Raw genomic sequence first — 19,837 nt, forward strand, 5'->3', positions numbered from 1 at the left:
AAAAGGGAATTTTTTAATCAACGTGAGACCTAGCCAGGTTTTTGTATCTGTTGTAAGTGGTGTCTTAAACTTTTTGGATTAATTTCTTTTCTAAAAAAGGAATTACATTTTTTTTAAATCACATAATAAACTTTAGTGTCATTTGTAAAGCGGGTGGCACTACCAGTGTTGGGTAAGTTACTTAAAATAGTAACTTAGTTACATTACTAGTTACTTCTATCAAAAGTAACTCAGTTACTTCAAGTTTACTCGTTACTTTCAAAGTAACTATAGGGAAAGTAACTTTGGTTTTTACTCAGAATTCTCTTATCAATGTGTTGCTTCCATAACTTTGCCAGTCTTCTAGCTTGCTTACTTGCCACAAGTGCACTGTGCCACCTACCAAATAGAAAGGAAAAGATAATGTGCATATTTCCACGAGAGAAATCCCACGCCTGGACCATCATTGACCGCTGCCATGATTCTAGCCTAGGTCACAGCGTCATGTGCGCCTTTTACATCCCAACACAAAAACTGCAGTCGTGGTGCTTTGATTGTACTCAGAACTCGAAATTCTGCCTTCTCAATAGGAGATATAGGTAACACCAGACTGCAGATGAGCTGCATACGGGCTGGACTGGGACAAAAAATCGGCCCGGGCGTTTTGACTAGAGACCGGCCGCCATTATAGGAAAACTCATAAGCCTTTGAATGAAAACAAACGCTGTTGTGACAGTGATGTACACTGTCTTGATGGTATATATGCATCAATCTATCAATCGTTTGTTGTAAAGATTCAGATAATTATTTTTTAAAAAGCTAGACATTTTAAAATGAGAATAAGAAAGAAAAAGTATTTCTTTGTGCCACCCTCTCCTGTTAAGGCCCTACCTGGCCCCCCTGGCAAAACTTGCTAAGTATCCGCACCTGCACATTACCAGCTGTCAGCTTCATAAAAAAGGATCCTGGGTTATCTGTCTCTCAGAAACAGTTCATAACTTCCCTTCAACTCATTCATGTCACCTAAAAAGGTAGACCTGTTTCTCCATCACCTGTTCAGCTCTGATGATTCAGTAAGGACATCTCCTGGTTTCATCTTCATGTTTCCATCTCACCAGATAACCAGACCGACATCATGACGCACAGCAGCTTTTTTGCAGCTTTGGCTCCAGCAAACATCAGCTGATACTAGAATTAATATTAAATAAATTCTAACACTGCTGATCAAGCTTAAACGTGCTGCTGTTGTTTAGCGTGACATTGGCTGGTTTCCTCTTTCTGGCGCAAAGTGGGCGATAAACAAACAAGAGAGCCGATCAGCTGATCATTGATCAGTTTTCATGATTGAAGTAGAGAACGGGAGAGGGAGGGGGGAGAATGAAAGAAGAGAGGCAGCTGTGCAAGCAAAGACACAGAATAACTCCAGCTTTGTGTCTTTTTCATTGTAGCTGAATTACGGGACAAACTGTTCTTTTTCACCTCAATAAGAAACGCGTAATATTTTATCGGAATACCAGACGGGACAGTTGGCAACTCTAATAACTTATGAACAAAATAAAGTTCAACATCATTAACTTCATAGCACCCACCCAGCTGTATAGAAACTCTGTCATGCTAGCTAGTACGCAGTACGGAAAAAGTCAGAATAACGAAAATAAACTCCACCTAAACTTGGTTTATATCTGACTCGGATAGCCTGCAGGTCATAACTTCTTACCTGAAGTTCAGTTCACACTTGGACCGGCGGCCGCCTCGGGTCTCTTTTCCTTCTGCGTCCCCTTTCCCTCATCCACCTGCTGCCTCCACCACTTGCTAATGTTACTGAATCTGTGGAAGCTCCGCGATAGCCACCACACGAAGTAACGAGTAACGACCCTATCTAAATCCCAGTAACGACTAACGCGTTCCTGATTTTGGCATAATAACTAGTTACCGTGCTCGTTACCAGAATAATAACGTAGTTACTGTAACGCGTTACTAAATAACGCGTTAGTCCCAACACTGGGCACTACTACCACTATTACCACAAAGTAAACCAATGATTCGATACAGTATTTGAGATTTGAGCTTTCTCAGTAGATACATGGAATAGACTACAAAACAGTTCATTTGATGCCAGTCCCACTCTCTCTGTATGTCACTCACTCGCTGATACTAACTGTCAACTCATTACTTCTTTTTCTGTCTTGCAACCCCCCCCCCCCCCCCACACACACACACACTCACACACACAGATTTTAATTTAATCATGTTTCAAATTTAATTTCAATCTGCATGTATTTCAATATAAACTATTGGAAGTAAGACAGAATTTTAAAACAAAAAACCATAAAGAGAACTTAAAAGTATTCCAGCTGCCAATTTGTACACTCATGAGTCTAGTGTAATTTTCTTTCTCTCTCTCTCTCTCTCTCGCTCTCCTCTGTCTCTCTCTCTCTCTCTCTCTCTCAGACGCAGACACATTCAGACGCATGCGCGCTCACGCATTATCATTTTATAAGTCAAATTTTCGAGCACCTCCTGAACACCTCATCTTTTTTTTAACCCATTGCGCGCCAACGGCCAACCGCCCTCATTCCACTTAGCTGACTACTGTGGTGAGTAAAAAACTCTCAGTGCTGTACTGTTTTATTTTTATGACCATAAAAATACAAGCTTTGACATGACAAGTCCTTTTAAAGTTAAACTGATTTCAAAGAAAAAAGAGAGGAAAAAAAAGAATAACCTTGCTTTTACCTTAGTAGTTTTATGAAAGATTACTGTTAGCTGCAGTGCTAACTTTAGCACTTTAAAAAAGTCCTCCCTTGATGCTCGCATGTGAGCAGTGTGGGACTAACGCGTTATTAAGTAACGCATTACAGTAACTACGTTATTATTCTGGTAACGAGCACGGTAACTAGTTATTATGCCAAAATCAGGAACGCGTTAGTCGTTACTGGGATTTAGATAGGGTCGTTACTCGTTACTTCGTGTGGTGGCTATCGCGGAGCTTCCACAGATTCAATAACATTAGCAAGTGTTGGAGGCCAGCAGGTGGATGAGAAGGAAAAGAGACCCGAGGCGGCCGCCGGTCCAAGTGTGAACTGAACTTCAGGTAAGAAGTTATGACCTGCAGTCTATCTGGGTCAGATATAAACCAAGTTTAGGTGGAGTTTATTTTCGTTATTCTGACTTTTTCCGTACTGCGTACTAGCTAGCATGACAGAGTTTCTATACAGCTGGGTGGGTGCTATGAAGTTAATGATGTTGACTTTATTTTGTTCATAGGTTATTAGAGTTGCCAACCGTCCCGTCTGGTATTCAGAGAAAATATTACGCGTTTCTTATTGAGGTGAAAAGGAACAGTTTGTCCCGTAATTCGGCTACATTGAAAAAGGCACAAAGCTGGAGTTATTCTGTGTCTTTGCTGCACAGCTGTCTCTTCTTCTCTCTTTCTCCCCCCTCCCTCTCCCGTTTCTACTTCAATCATGAAAACTGATCAATGATCAGCTGATCGGCTCTCTTGTTTGTTTATCGCCCACTTTGCGCCAGAAAGAGGAAACCAGCTACCTAAAAAGGATCCTTTTTAGGTAGCTGACAGCTGGTAACTGTGCAGGTGCGGATCTAGCAAAGTTTTGCCAGGGGGACCAGGTAGGGCATTAACAGGGAGAGGTGGGCACAAAGAAATACTTTTCTTTCTTATTCTCATTTAAAATGTCTAGCTTTTAAAAAATAATTATCTGAATCTTACAACAAACGATTGATGCATATATACCATCAAAACAGTGAACATCACTGTCACAACAGCGTTTGTTTTCATTCAAAGGCTTTATGATTTTTCCTATAATGGCCGGTCTCTAGTCAAAATGCCCGGGCCGATTTTTTGTCCCCGTCCAGCCCTGTATGCAGCTCATCTGCAGTCTGGTGTTACCTACATCTTCCTATTCAGAAGGCAGAATTTCCGAGTTCTGAGTACAATCAAAGCACCACGACTGCAGTTTTTTGTGTTGGATGTAAAAGGCGCACATGACGCTGTGACGTAGGCTAGAATCATGGCAGCAGTCAATGACGGTTCAGGCGTGGGATTTCTCTCGTGGAAATATGTATTATCTTTTCCTTTCTATTGGTAGGTGGCACAGTGCACTTGTGGCAAGTAAGCAAGCTAGAAGACTGGCAAAGTTATGGAAGCAACACATTAACAAGAGAATTCTGAGTAAAACCAAAGTTACTTTCCCTAGTAACTAGTTACTTTGAAAGTAACGAGTAACTTGAAGTAACTGAGTTACTTTTGATAGAAGTAACTAGTAATGTAACTAAGTTACTATTTTAAAGTAACTTACCCAACACTGCATGTGAGTGAAGTTGGCCCCCCACCTTCTTCAAATCCAACAAAAGTGGTATCAAACATTTGTGCTACGTTTGTGCTGCAAAAATTTCGTTTGTGCTGCTATCATTTTAAAGATATTCACAGCGTCATGTGCGCCTTTTACATCCAACACAAAAACTGCAGTCGTGGTGCTTTGATTGTACTCAGAACTCGGAAATTCTGCCTTCTAAATAGGAAGATATAGGTAACACCGGACTGCAGATGAGCTGCATACAGGGCTGGACTGGGACAAAAAATCGGCCCGGGCGTTTTGACTAGAGACCGGCCGCCATTATAGGAAAACTCATAAAGCCTTTGAATGAAAACAAACGCTGTTGTGACAGTGATGTACACTGTCTTGATGGTATATATGCATCAATCTATCAATCGTTTGTTGTAAGATTCAGATAATTATTTTTTAAAAGCTAGACATTTTAAATGAGAATAAGAAAGAAAAGTATTTCTTTGTGCCCACCTCTCCCTGTTAATGCCCTACCTGGCCCCCCTGGCAAAACTTTGCTAGATCCGCACCTGCACAGTTACCAGCTGTCAGCTTCATAAAAAAGGATCCTGGGGTTATCTGTCTCTCAGAAACAGTTCATAACTTCCTTCAACTCATTCATGTCACCTAAAAGGTAAACCTGTTTCTCCATCACCTGTTCAGCTCTGATGATTCAGTAAGGACATCTCCTGGTTTCATCTTCATGTTTCCCTCTCACCAGATAACCAAACCGACATCATGACCAGCAGCTTTTTTGCAGCTGTGGCTCCAGCAAACATCAGCTGATACTAGAAATTAATATTAAATAAATTCTAACAACTGCTGATCAAGCTTAAACGTGCTGCTGTTGTTTAACGTGACATTGGCTGGTTTCCTCTTTCTGGCGCAAAGTGGGCGATAAACAAACAAGAGAGCCGATCAGCTGATCATTGATCAGTTTTCATGATTGAAGTAGAAACGGGAGAGGGAGGGGGGAGAATGAAAGAAGAAGAGGCAGCTGTGCAGCAAAGACACAGAATAACTCCAGCTTTGTGTCTTTTTCATTGTAGCTGAATTACGGGACAAACTGTTCTTTTTCACCTCAATAAGAAACGCGTAATATTTTATCGGAATACCAGACGGGACAGTTGGCAACTCTAATAACTTATGAACAAAATAAAGTTCAACATCATTAACTTCATAGCACCCACCCAGCTGTATAGAAACTCCGTCATGCTAGCTAGTACGCAGTACGGAAAAAGTCAGAATAACGAAAATAAACTCCACCTAAACTTGGTTTATATCTGACTCGGATAGCCTGCAGTTCACACTTGGACCGGCGGCCGCCTCGGGTCTCTTTTCCTTCTGCGTCCCCTTTCCCTCATCCACCTGCTGCCTCCACCACTTGCTAATGTTACTGAATCTGTGGAAGCTCCGCGATAGCCACCACACGAAGTAACGAGTAACGACCCTATCTAAATCCCAGTAACGACTAACGCGTTCCTGATTTTGGCATAATAACGTAGTTACTGTAACGCGTTACTTAATAACGCGTTAGTCCCAACACTGGGCACTACTACCACTATTACCACAAAGTAAACCAATGATTCGATACAGTATTTGAGATTTGAGCTTTCTCAGTAGATACATGGAATAGACTACAAAACAGTTCATTTGATGCCAGTCCCACTCTCTCTGTATGTCACTCACTCGCTGATACTAACTGTCAACTCATTACTTCTTTTTCTGTCTTGCAACCCCCCCCCACACACACACACACACTCACACACACAAATTTGAATTTAATCATGTTTCAAATTTAATTTCAATCTGCATGTATTTCAATATAAACTGTTGGAAGTAAAACAGAATTTTAAAACAAAAAACCATAAAGAGAACTTAAAAGTATTCCAGCTGCCAATTTGTACACTCATGAGTCTAGTGTATTTTCTTTCTCTCTCTCGCTCTCTCTCTCTCGCTCTCTCTGTCTCTCTCTCTCAGACGCAGACACATTCAGACGCATGCGCGCTCACGCATTATCATTGTATAAGTCAAATTTCCGAGCACCTCCTGAACACCTCATCTTTTTTTTTAACCCATTGCGCGCCAACGGCCAACCGCCCTCATTCCACTTAGCTGACTACTGTGGTGAGTAAAAAACTCTCAGTGCTGTACTGTTTTATTTTTATGACCATAAAAATACAAGCTTTGACATGACAAGTCCTTTTAAAGTTAAACTGATTTCAAAGAAAAAAGAGAGGAAAAAAAGAATAACCTTGCTTTTACCTTAGTAGTTTTATGAAAGATTACTGTTAGCTGCAGTGCTAACTTTAGCACTTTAAAAAAGTCCTCCCTTGATGCTCGCATGTGAGTGAAGTTGGCCCGCCACCTTCTTCAAATCCAACAAAAGTGGTATCAAACATTTGTGCTACATTTGTGCTGCAAAAATTTTCGTTTGTGCTGCTATCATTTTAAAGATATTCAAGAAAATTTCTAGAGGTCATCAGAGGTCAACCAGCCCGCTAACATTAATGGAATCAAACAAAACTGGTGTCAATCAACTGTGCTACGTTTGTGCTGGTTTGTGCTACTAAAATTGTCGTTTATGCTGCCTCTTTTTTAAAGATATTATTGAAAATGTAAAGGTCAAAAGGTCAACCATCACCCCCACATTACCCAAATCAAAGAAAAATTATGTCAAACATTTGTGCTACATTTGTGCTGGTTTGTGCTGCAAAAAATTTCGTTTGTGCTGCTTTCATTTCAAAAATATTAATAAAATAATGTCCTGATGCATGCTCAATCATCCAGGTAAGTAAATTCTAAAAGGTTGATTCTGTTCATCCACTGATTTTCAGTGGGAGAAACGTTTTGTCACTCATCCAAGTGACTTCTTCAGTCTCAGCTGACTGCAGGTTTCCCCAACCTTATAAACAGTACATTTGCACAGCGAAGGAAACTAGCACCACTGAATGAAGAATGGGCTGGGGGGTTAGTTCCATGATTGTTAGTATGGAAATTCTTACGACCATTGATCAACGACTACTAATCAAAGACACAGATTCTCGAATGGCCATGAGTACCATTCACAGAGAGTTGGGGAATGGCTGCAATCACAGCATTGTCCAGACTTCCCGCCACCAGTGAGTGAATGAGTAGTGGAATTGTAAAGCGCTTTGAGGATCTCGAAAAGCGTTATATAAATGCAATCCATTATTATTATTATTTTTATTACCTGCACTTCCGTTCTGGTGTTGTGCAAAAACAAAATGAAGAAACAAACAACAACAAAACACTGCTCCACTTTAACCCCTTACTTTGGCAGAAATCATCTCTCATTATCCTATAATATAGGCTGCTGCATAATAATACGATTTTTGGAGGCTAATAGTAACGTGAAATAATAACTCCTCCAAAATGCATTAAAACAAAAGATGCCTCTTTGAAAATGTAAGGAGCAGAAAGTACCAATATTTGTTTAAAAATGTATGGAGTAAGAGTAAAAAGTAGTGAGAAAAAACTACTCAAGTAAAATACAGATGTCTTTAAATTTAAATTTAAAGTGTGAAGAAATCGACCCAACACACACAATCTTTGTGTGCTCAGTGTGGCTTTTATTGAATACTCAGCAGCTGATACTGTTGTTTTCGGTACTCAGACGCAGGAAACAGGCACTCCTTAGCTGCTGCAACCAATCCGCTCCTCCGGCTCCACCGTTACTAAATACACAGAAGGGGAAGAAAGATCACACACCCCGGCCACATTAAGTAAGTTACTATAAGTAAGTACAGTAACAAAATATTTGTATTTCGTCACTTCCCAACTCTGTACTTAAGAGAATCAAGTACAGAGCAGGCTCTTCTGTGTTTTCATGGCAGCATGGAAAACACTTATGTTTACTCCAAGAAGCGCTGCGAGTTTGGCCGTCAGTGTCAGTTTTCGGATTCGCCTACTGAGCTGCTGGTGGACATCCTCCCGGACCCAAGCCTGGCCCTCAACTTCATCCAGAAGAGCCACCGGGACGTGGCCACGCAGACAGGTGTGGAGATGTCAGAGCACGAGGTGAGCCTCACGCCCAAGAGATCATGGGATAATTATCAACTAAATTATCAAAATCAAATAATAAAATAATTATTACAGAAAACGTTAAAAACAAAATTGTATGAATCTGAAGGGTCTTGATGCATGCAGACTGAAATGACTTATGTCAGTCTGAAATTACCTGCCACTTAAGTAACTTATTACTTAAACTTCATTCCAAAAAGTTTGAATTAGAGCTGGGCGATAGAACGATAATGATATGTATTGCGAAATAACTTTTTCTCGATAGAAAAGTTAAACTATTGCGATAACCCTCATCTCGCTTGTCCTCTTAAAAAAAAAGAAAAGAAGAAGAACAGCCAATCCAAATTAACTAGCGCAGAGCCGAACCAATCACAGCCGCAGCGTCACGTCAGGTGACTTATTACGTACAGCACAAGTGCCAAACCGCGCATGTGTATTTGTTTGGGAAGCAGCCAGCCGCCGTGCCGCCCGGGTAATGGAGGAAATGAGTGTGCCGACTAGAGAAAAATCAACCGAGAGCGTGACCGAAGGTTACCGAAGAGAAAACAGATGATGGTTCCAATGCCGGAGAGATTGTCGAACGGAAGAGCCATAGAAGTTCCGTAGTGTGAAGGTATTTCGGCTATTTCAAGTCTGACAAAAAACAGAGTAGTGCGCACTGTAAATTGTGCCGAAAGCAAGTCTGGAAATACGATAAATCGCTTTCTGACTGAAAGCGCTAATTCGTCATTCGGCTTTTGCCAGACTAAAGTAACTGTTAAAACTGTTTGAAAAGCTAAGCTATACAACAAGGAGAGATTGAGAATTTCCTTTTAGTTCTCAGTTTATTTGATATTGACAAAAGTTAGTCAATTTTGTCTGTTCTTCTGTAACACAAACTAAGATTTATTTTTAGAATTAATATTTTGTTTCTAAGTGGAATTGACAATTTGGTAGCCTGTTTCGTTTGTTCTATTTTGAAACTTAAACGCTTGAGCGGCTGCCTTTTGTATAGTTTGCGATATTTGCCTTTATTTATCTGAAAAAGTCTCATGTTCCTTAAGTACATCTACCCTGTTAAATATTTAAATCAAAACAAGCTGCTGATTATTTCACATTTTACTTGTGAGCAACGGCACATTTAAATCTTACAAATATAGTCATTTGGCTTGTGATATATATCGTTATCGCCTGAAATGAAAAAAACATATCGTGATATGGAAAAATCTTATATCTCCCAGCTCTAGTTTGAATAGAGATACAAGACTAGAATATGTGACCGTGATCTGCCAGAACATCCCAGTCCCAGTTTCTTATGTGGGCCCTTGGGAGAATTAATTGCCTGCCCCATCATAGACTGTGAGCCTGAGGAGCCATGCTGATGGTTTTCTCTAATTTTTACTGCAGCGTTTCTTTGTAGTTTGTAGAAATGGAGATGTTTTATTTTTCTGAAGACATCTCAGGCTATTGATGAGTTTTAGAAATTATTTATGAGTTGTGGACACTGTCAGATCAGCCGCCTTTACACAGAGAAATGTGAATACTCTAGCGTTATGGGTAGGGATAGCTCAGTAGGTAGAGTGGTGGCCCTATGATTGGAATGTTGGGGGTTCGAATCCACTGAACGGCTCCCCGAGGTACCCCTGAGCAAGGTGCTGTCTCTACGCACTGCTCTTTGGGTGCCCAGTGGCTTCCCACTCCTTCTCTGAGTGAATGGGTTAAATGCAGAGAGGGATTTTCCCTCGGGGATCAATACAGTATATGTTATTATCTTATTAGTATCGGGCTAGGAGAAATCAAGTTAGAAGCAGTCCATGCTTCTAACTGAGGACATAACTGAGTGTGACGCTCCTGCAGTAACTGATCAACTACACAGCTTGAACTGGATTGCCAAAAGGGTTGAAATTACATACATAGTAAAGAGACTGGTTCTTATATACAGAACATGCCTCATTCACCCATTCATAAAAGCAACTTTTCTGTGCTTTTTATCACACTCTGATGAATGCATCAGAATGCAATTCAGGGTTCAGTATCTTGCCCAAGGGATGCAGCCAAGGACTGAACCACCAACCTTCTGATTAGTGACCTGCTCTACCTCCTGAGTAACAGTACACTGCGTGAATTGCCTGTCTGTGTGAATCTCAGGTGCTACTTGTTGTTTTCAGGTGAACACAGAACTTCATGAGACAAGAAGCTGTGGAGTAAACCACGTGGAGGGGGGGTGGCCCAAGGACATCGACTCTGCTGACAAGAAACAAACAAGCCTTTTCAGGAATAAAGTGGAAAAGGACGAGAGCTATAGCAACAGTGTTCTGCAGCTGTGCAGAGTAAGATCCAACTAAATCCACAGCAGTCCACCTAGTCTTACTGTGATGCATGCTGTCTGGTTGGAGTTTTGGGTTGATGCATGTTGGCGGGATGGTTGCTGGCTTTATGGATGGTTGGGTTAATGCAGGTTTGTTGGTTGGATTGATACTGAATGGATACATGTTGTTTATGGATGTTGTGTAGCCCAGGGTTACAAACAGATAAAAGTAGAAACCTTTTGTTAGAATTATTACACAAGTTGTTAATGCATTTAAGTTAAAACATTCAAAGCTAAAAGAGCAACACTGGTTACGCTGGTGAGGCTGCTTAGCTCTACACTTGCTGTAGCTGTGCCTCTGACGTAAGAGGAACATTGTTGCCGTTGAAGCAGAGAAGCAGGTGAAAGCGTAATGTGTCTTTTGTTAGCTAGTAGATCTGGAGACCTGAAGCTCTCACCTTGTAAATACACAGTCTTTGCACTAACAGTTGCAGCTGCTTAAATGTTAAAGCTGTTCACTTGGTAAACAAATGTCAAAGATTACAGTTCTCTGTGATTAGCTAACTGGTGCTGTCTAAACACACACTCCTTTGTGTTGGTGTTTTGGTTTGGAAGTTGAGTTGTTGTTGTGAGTTGAAAGAAAATGAACATGCATGCCTATTTGCACTGAGTTGTTTTAAAGTAGTGTTTTTGTTTACCACTGGTGTTATTAATTGGTATAATGAATAGAATATAGCGAGTTTGCTGCCTTAAAGGAGCAGTATGGATTAGATCTATGAAACTAATTAATTTAGTTTCACAATTGGTAAGGACCATATTACTATGTAACATAAAAAAATGAATTTGATAGTTGTACAACACATTAGAAAAAAGAACTTGCATTTAAAAGTTTCCGTTGGTCCTTAGTTCCTTAAGCAGCAATTTATAGATAATTGGTAGCATGTGTGTGAAGTAATCGAGTGGTGTCGTTATAGCAATGTGGCCAAATATCGCATCAATCACAGCAATCACATCAATCTGTTCCCAAAGTCAAGGTGTGTGTCATGCAGGAGCTAACCGCAGCCTTAGGCTGTATATTTTGCCCCTTTGTTTAATTTCCAGTGGTCTTTGGCCAGTGTTATAGCAAGTTTGAGGCTCACTTGCTGATGGTAGTGGACCCACTTCGCTGTTCCTGCTGGGAGCGCCTCCACAAATTGCTGCAGTACGAGGAGGTTCAGCAGCGGAGCTTCTTCTTTGTTGGCCGAGGCTTCATCTCTGGCTACTGCATTGTGCATTAGCATATGCAAAGGGTCTGTCCCCCAGCTTCATCCGTCCTCCTCACAAATGGCGGTAGTGGCCCTCTGATGCCCTCTACCCAGTCGGTGTAGAATTACCTGGCAGACATTGTAAAAACAGCCCCTTGCTGCTGCTGAAGGTTGAATGGCACTATTTGGGCCTCCCCCAACAGAAAAAGCAAGAATTGCGACTGTTCTCGCTCCCATTGGCTGCTCATGGTGCATGGCAGTCCGCAGCTCTCTCCTCCAGGCCCCAGTGTTCCAACTGAAACAGGGGAGGCATGATTGAACAATGGCTGCCAGCCATGCTGAACCCACAGCACCATCCCTGGATGTTGCCTTGCACGGAGGGAGAATAAATAACAGACTGTGATACTTGCACTTCGATTAGTTGATTAGTAGTGTATGATGATAGCAATAAATCAACAAAAGGATCAATGAGTGCATTTCTGGCTCTGGTCACACCCCTCATTCTATGATGTCATTCTAATGGTATCATGTTGTCCAGGTCATGGAGGACGCCATCAGACTGAACAATGCTGTGGACATCCATCAGGAGTATTTCAAGGATGAGGAGGAAGTGGAGGAAATTCAGGAGTCACCATCAGCCTAGATCATCAATGTCTTCAGGTATGGCTGACATGAGGGGTGTTTAGCATCATAGTCATTAATTAAAGCATTCTGTCCTCCTCGTTTATGACATGCGGATGATGGATAACCTGAAGCTTCTTGTTTTTTGCGCAGAAAATTACATGTACATATTGAGTTAATAAGCATCACTGTACCATGTCAACCAATCAAACAATTATATGGAAACATGGCATTTGGTTGTTTAGGAAGAGGGGGAAGTTTTAGGAGTGAGAGAGCGAGTAAGTGAAAGAAGGAGAGAGCAAGTTTTGAGATGTGAGAGGTGTGTGACGTTTAGCGTGTTTGGTGTCTTTAGGTAGTTTGATGTCTTGTGTAGTTAGTGTGTAGTGTAGCTGTTGTTTTGTTTTGTGTGTCAGTTATACTTGTTAACTCAAAAGACACGACGTCGTACTCTCATTCACAGCGCTTTATTCGTTCTGCCATTTAACATACGAACAACAACAATACTTTTCGCGGGCCACAGTACTCTCGCGATAAAACAGAAAATAACAAGTTAACAATCTCCCTCTTTCTTTAAAAAATAAAATAAAATAAAAGTATAAACACACCCCTGTAAACATTTGTATACATATATGTATATATATAAACAAAAAAACATTTCAAAAGTGCTTTGCTTTACTTAAAGCATACTATCATTGCACACAATAAACAATGGTGCATTTTAATGCAAAGACAACTTTGTAAACAAAGGATTACAGTATCCAGAGTCCTTCATCTAGCGCCTTTAGAAGGGTTAAAGGTGAAACTCCCTTTTTTGTCAGACAATCAGCAAGTTGGGATTTTGAATCTGACCAACAAACCTGTCTGATTTTCTTGGCTTGTATGAGCTCTTTAATGCTGCTCATTTCTAGCCTCAGTCTCTTCTCTGTAACCTGCTTAGTAGATTTGAGTGCATCAAACAAGGAATGATTGTCAGTCACACAGATCAAAGGAAGAGCGTTCAGACCAGTGTTACCAGTTGTAAGCTCAGAAAAAAGTGTTGCCAGGAAGACAGCACTGTCTATTCCATCTGACATGGCAAGAGTTTCTCCTGCCAGTGTACTTCTGACCACGCGCCTGATTTTTTTAGACTGCCAGAAGAGAGGACAAAACTTTCCTCCTTTACCCATAAGGAGGATTAATGCCCCTCCTTGAGTACCGCCATCAGGAAGGTTGCCAAATGAAGCATCACTGAAAACAACCAATGCCAGATCCTCACTGCTACCCAAGTGCTGAAACTTAAGAGTCACTTTCTCTGCCTTAAGTTTACGGATAACTTTGTTCACTTCATGAATAGACTGTACAGTTGCATCTTTGATATTAGATCCAAGGCTACATGTGTCAAACATAACATCAGGCCTCGTTTGTTTGGCAACCCACAAAATCTGTCCTATTTTTGACTTGAGTTGCTCACGTTCTGTTTCACTTAAGGAAGCCTCCCTCTGTACAGCCCGTGCTGCTTGTAACTGAACCGGTTGTAGGTTGTCAATGTAAAGTTGTTGCTGCACCTCTATTACATCATTAACTGTACAAATGTCCATACCAACATAAGAAAAGCTGTCATGTTCTTCACGGCCCACAAGGAAGGTAGATTTCAGTACAGGAATGATATGAGTTGCAAAGTGACTTGAACCAGCCCAAAGGAAATCATCAACGTGACATGCAAGCACTCCTGTAACCTCAGATTGTTCATTCTGCCAATAGAACACTGCAGGATCAACCTGTGATTTTTTTACCACCGGTTTTGAGCATAATGTCTTTGACCTTATTGTACCAATAAAGTGAAGCATCTGCAAGTCCATAAACACACTTTTTCAGTTTCCATAGAACATTATCCTTGCCAGCTTCAGGTGGGGGACGAAGATAAATGTCTCTTGACAGTTCCATTCCCTGCAAGAAGGCAGATTTAATGTCCATTGAATTTACTCTCCACTTGTTTTGACATATCACAGCTAGCACCAGTCTGAGGGACTCAGACGCACATGTTGGAGAGTCTTTCTGTAGTTCTTTAGTATTTACCTCTTCAAACCCCCGTGCCACAAGTCGAGCCTTTGGGACAAGACCATTAGTAGTTTCTTTGAGTGTACAGACCCATCTAGTAGACACACATTTTTGACCCAGGTCTTTCACTTCATCAAACACACCATTACTTTGCCAGCTCTCAATCTCCTGCTGCTTAGCAGAATCAAAGGAAATATCTTTTGTTATGAGTACATCTGCATCTCTGTTTTCAGCTTCAGTGCAAAGACCATCAACAAGTGACATGTCTACAGCTTTCTTTTCACCTTCACTACCATCATGCTGAAGATATTGCACATTGTACCAGTTTTTGTATTGCCCTTTTGCTTTTCCCGCTCTGCCTAGCACTCTGGCTATGTGTTGAACACCGTTGTCTCTGTTGGTAAAAGTGATCAGCTGTCCTGATCTTAACTTTAAATTTGCAGAGACATGATCAGCGGGTGTAGAGGGCTCATTTTGCAGTTTGTGTGACAGACCTGTTTTCTGTAGTGTGTGTGCCAGACATGTTTTCTGTAGTGTTAGTTTCTCTGTCAATAGTGATGTCTTCTTCCTCACTAATACTCACCATCGGGTGTGTCAGTGTCATCATTTTCAACTGCGTCTTTGTTGTCATCATCAGTAGTACTGTGTGGTATTTGTTTATCTCCAGTCTGTGAATCCACTTTACTCAACCTTGACTGGTGTACTCTTACAAGAGTCCCCCCATGTCTTACAAATACAACAGTTCCATCCTGCCCAATAACTACACTTGGACCCTTCCACTCTGTACAGTCGACTCGTATGTAGTATACTTTATCTCCTGCCTCATATTTGTCATCTGTAGGCCTAAGTTGTTTGCGTAGTGCTCTCCTGATCCTTTCTGAACACTCTGCCTCAGTAAATGCTTTCCTGGAAGCATGTAATGCTGATATATGTTCAGCTACTCTTGCACTTACAGTTGTGCCCTCTAAGGCAGGTGGCTTATCCATCAACACAGAAGGAAGGTTGGGGTTTTGGCCAAACACAAGTTGATGTGGACTATAACCATGTACATTAAGCATACTGTTTTTGGCCATAAGGGCCCAGTCTAGCGCAGTGTACCAGTCACATCCTCGTTCCTTTTTTACCTTCAGGAGGATTTCTGTAAGTGTCATTTTATGTCTCTCCAGTAGTCCGTTGCTCCAGGGACTATACCCCACCGTTGTTTTTACCTCAATGTTGAAGTTTTCAGCCATGTCCCGAATCTCTGTGTTGTTGAACTCTCCGCCGTTGTCTGTGTAGAGCCGTCTGGGGGCACCGTGAATGCTTATCCAGGTGTGAATGAAGGAGTTGACAATCTCTGGAGCTTTCTTTGTCTTTACGATGCTGCCGGCATTGAAGCGTGTGAAGTGGTCGATGATGTGAAGGTACCACACATTGGGCTCCAGCTCATGTAGATCCATCGCTACTGTCTCATTATACTCAGAAGCCAGGGGTAGACCAACAGCAGGTCTCGGCTTGGTTTTGCAATATTTCTGACAAATGTCACAGTCACGAACTATCTCTTGTAGAATAACTGCACATTGTTTATCTGTATTGCCAGAGCTTTGGATAAGCCTCAATAACCTCTCTGCAGATGCATGACCAAACTGCTTATGAAACTTCACAAGGACTTTCTGTTTCTCTTTTGTAGACATTTCAGCGGTTACCATGAGAACTTCATTTTCATTGCAGCTTTCTGTAGTATTTTCATCTCTAATGTCCACACAATAGTGTCCCGAACTAGTGAGCTCTAGGGGAACAGGCTGCTTGAACATGACAACACTGTCATTCTCCATGTCTAGAACAGTCCCTGCTTTCTTGAGAGACGTTTTGCTCCGTAGTAGTGGAATGTCAACAGGAACTACTTCACTTTCAATGTCACATTTTGTTTGTCCAATTTTGGCTGGAAGTTTCACTTTTCTGCTGGAATACACTACAATACCATCCCCAAAGCGAAATGGTCTGGAGCTGGGGGTTTCTGATTGCAACAACTTGTTTACTTGGCCTTGGCTGAGGTCACACATGTAACTATCTAGCCACTTCTGACCACAAACTGTACGTGTACATGCAGTATCAATAATGGCTGACCCCAGTGCCTCAGTCAGGAAGATTTCAGAGTCTGTCATTGAGGCTTTAGTGTACAAAGTAATGTTACACTCCTCCACTTTCCCATCTTCAGTTAGCTTTACTTGGTCACCATTATGATGAGGACAGTCTTTTGCCCAGTGGTAAGTGCTCTGACAAATAGCACATCTTGTTCGCTTGCCAAACTTGTCAAGTGAATTGGTACCTTGTAGTGGTTGTCGCTGTCCACTCCGCGACGAAGTACCATTGTTTCGTTTGTATTTGGGACCTCTTTGTTCCGTAAGGAAAACTGCATCTTGGTTCAGTTGAATTCCGCTGAAAACTCCGGTTACTTTCCCTCCGAAAATCCGTTTCAGTGCAGACTTCATAGACGCAAACGTTAAGTCCGTGCACGCTGTCAGTGCAAGCTGTCGACTTTTCTCATCAAGACAAGCTGTATCTAGAAGCTTAAATGCTAGCACAGCGTCAGGCAGCGTCATGTTGTACTTTTTCATCCGGTTATAACGCTGTTCAAAGTCTATAATGTAGTCTGCCATGGACACGCTGTGGTTCTTTGCAATGGAGTCAAAACACGAGTAGGCTGCATAAGTGTGGTCTTTCTCTTCTCTCTGAAACACCGCGTCAAGTTTTGCAAGTAGTATTTCCATACCGTCATCTTTGTCCAAATCTTCCGCGGGTATCTCCATGGCCGTTTCTCTGGCTCTTCCCTCGAGCCCCAGCGCCACCGCGAGTGCCTGTTTCTTTTTATCCAGCTCCGTAACTCGTCTCCAGATATTGACTTCATTCTTCCAGCACTCGTATGGCCTGGCTTCATCAAGCTTTGGTGGTACTTTGTAATTGGAAACCATCCTCTGCTACCAATGTTAACTCAAAAGACACGACGTCGTACTCTCATTCACAGCGCTTTATTCGTTCCGCCATTTTACATACGAACAAAAACAATACTTTTCGCGGGCCACAGTACTCTCGCGATAAAACAGAAAATAACAAGTTAACAATACTAGTGAATGTCACAGTTGTCGCAAAAGAGCCACCGACGAAGGATTGCAGTGTAAACGCTGTCTCCAGGTGAAAAACAGGAGAAGTGATACACCTCCTGTTGTCAGGTGTGCAGTGTTTAGGCCTGTGGTGTTCTCCTCTGTCTTATACTGGACAGAAACAGTTTTTTGGAGTGGCACAAATAATGTGTGTACCTTCTTATTTAATGCAGAACACCTGATTGTTCTGTAAATAGTTTTAAATGCTTATATAAAAAGCCTTTACTGCATTTTTAGGTAAAAGAATTTCTATTTGCATTTCAAGTTATGAAGATATTTTGTTAAAAATATTTGTGGTGTTACAGTAAAAACGTAACTTTTTTCTACTGGTCTGACATTACCTCAAACTCTGACAGGCAATAACTTCCAGTTCAGGTTAAACCCAATCTCTCTGATTGGTCAAAGCAAGAGTCTGCCTATCTGAAATTGCTCTATTGATCACTGTTGTTTTTTTCAATGGTAAAGGGTAGGGCCACCTCTAGTTTAAATTGCTTTATCGTTGGATCGGGAGGAGGAGCCACAGCTCAGGGTTTGCTTCGTGAGTCAACGAGATTGTCATTTTTACCTACACTGGCCGATGTGTGAAGATGCACCTGACTTTCTTGGGGATTCTCACTCCAATACAATCACCTCACAATGTGTTGGAGCATGTGTAGACTGACTAATTCAGATTTTGTCATGGTCCGGGGGAGTTCTGGATTTTTCCAGAAAGGTGGTCTCAAACATTCAGTGCCAGGATGTCGACTAACCCTCGTTAGTGAAGGCTTCACAGTCATAGAACCTCATCATAGTTAAACTCTGTTTTTAATTCTGTTTTTCCCTCTGCTCTCAGCAGCCTGCTGGATGCCAGCTCTTCACCTCCATATTCCTGACCTCAGTCCGATGCCGGTCTGCTCGCAGGTTCTTTGTTCCACGCGCCTGCCTCTCTGCCCAGCTTGCAACAGTTTTTGTGTTTTTGGACTCCGTTCACGCCTCACCCGGACCCCTCTCCTTTCCCATCTACGTCTCGCCGCCGCCTGCACAACTAAGACTGTTACTAATTACTGCCCATCACATTTTAATACCTGACCCCACTTGCATTCCTCCCTTCCCCTGCAGCATAGGGTTCACGCTCGGGATTTTACCCAGTGTCGGGTTCCTTAGCTGCTCCCCTTACAGCAAGAGACTAATTCCCAGGACCTTTTTCACGGCACATAAAGCGTACGTCTAGTTCATGGTCATGTTTTTGTTGTGTGATTCTTTTAGTGATGTCTAGCTGTGCCATAGTGTGTATATATAAGCTCATAACTTACCACAGAAATTTTACCTTGTTTCATTGACCGAGTGTTTGATACTGTTCAAGAAGTTTTGTATGAATTACCTCATATTGTACTTTCGTGGCCTGTGCCCACTAGTATTGCTTTAGTTAATAGTTCTTTCTTAGTGGTTGTTTCCCTTCCAGAGGATTTTTCTGCTTCTCGCTCTTAGTTCATAGTTTTAGGTCATTTGCATTTTGTTGTTCACCCCACAGTTTGTGTCACTCTATTTGCAGTAATAAACAGTTGCGTAACATCCACACCTTGCAACTCCGAGTGTTGTCTGCACCTGAGTCCATTTACCTGTGTTTGGCCGCTCGGCAGTGACAGATTTTCCTTTTTTGAATAAAAAAAAAACAAGTAAAATGAATTAAAGCCTTCCAATGCCAGTGCGGCACGCAGCCTCCAGCTCCCTCCATCCTCACAGGCCTCTGTTGTTACAAAAGCACCAATTTAATTAAGAAAAACCTTTTTATTGTCGTTCAACACATTTTCACACAGACACACAGACCCCAAAAGCAGTTGTCTTAATTTATTATTTTATTTATTATTTTTGGACATATGATTATTGTTTAGTACCAAGTTCAGAAATATCATAATGTGATGATTTTCATAAAAAGTTATAACTGTCATTAACTCTTACTACTTCCCTTATTATTTCCTCAGTTATAAACCACTGGTTTGACATAAGGTACATAATATCCCTCCAGATGTGCTAACTCATGGTGTCCAAGGTTATCTGGGGAAGTAGCTGAAAACAAAGTAAATCTTAACTAAAAGAGACACACAAGCCCCTTTCATCATCAAGAGAAAAAGACAAAACTTAGAAGCTAAACAAATGTCA

The 19,837-nt window shown here is 41.5% G+C and overlaps 2 protein-coding genes across 6 annotated transcripts; one reads left to right on the plus strand and one right to left on the minus strand.

The window, feature by feature from the left end:
- The first annotated feature begins 2,480 nt into the window (after positions 1 to 2,480).
- On the plus strand, positions 2,481 to 19,253 carry LOC146520544 (dynein axonemal intermediate chain 2-like). 5 transcript variants are annotated; one of them, XM_085157834.1, is made up of 8 exons: positions 2,483 to 2,576; positions 6,306 to 6,452; positions 7,963 to 8,002; positions 8,041 to 8,071; positions 8,183 to 8,366; positions 10,517 to 10,678; positions 12,439 to 12,560; positions 18,534 to 19,253. In XM_085157834.1, exons 5-7 carry the CDS (start codon positions 8,184 to 8,186, stop codon positions 12,541 to 12,543), a joined length of 450 nt encoding a protein of 149 aa, XP_085013960.1. In that variant the 5' UTR covers positions 2,483 to 2,576; positions 6,306 to 6,452; positions 7,963 to 8,002; positions 8,041 to 8,071; position 8,183; the 3' UTR covers positions 12,544 to 12,560; positions 18,534 to 19,253. The 5 variants fall into 5 exon arrangements, 4 of the variants coding, with proteins under 4 accessions (XP_085013959.1, XP_085013960.1, XP_085013958.1 ...); XM_085157833.1 differs by having other exon boundaries at positions 2,481 to 2,576; positions 7,963 to 8,085; XM_085157832.1 differs by having other exon boundaries at positions 2,560 to 2,576; positions 7,963 to 8,071; positions 18,531 to 19,253.
- On the minus strand, positions 12,554 to 18,536 carry LOC146520545 (uncharacterized). Its single transcript, XM_085157793.1, has 2 exons — positions 15,339 to 18,536; positions 12,554 to 14,715 (listed from the first exon to the last, which is right to left on the minus strand). The coding sequence occupies exons 1-2, from the start codon at positions 17,507 to 17,509 to the stop codon at positions 14,274 to 14,276; spliced, it is 2,613 nt and encodes an 870-aa protein (XP_085013919.1). The 5' UTR covers positions 17,510 to 18,536; the 3' UTR covers positions 12,554 to 14,273.
- Positions 19,254 to 19,837: the final 584 nt, after the last annotated feature.

Source organism: Neolamprologus multifasciatus, chromosome 4 (genome assembly GCF_963576455.1).
Source record: "Neolamprologus multifasciatus chromosome 4, fNeoMul1.2, whole genome shotgun sequence".
In the NCBI taxonomy this organism is placed as follows: domain Eukaryota; kingdom Metazoa; phylum Chordata; class Actinopteri; order Cichliformes; family Cichlidae; genus Neolamprologus; species Neolamprologus multifasciatus.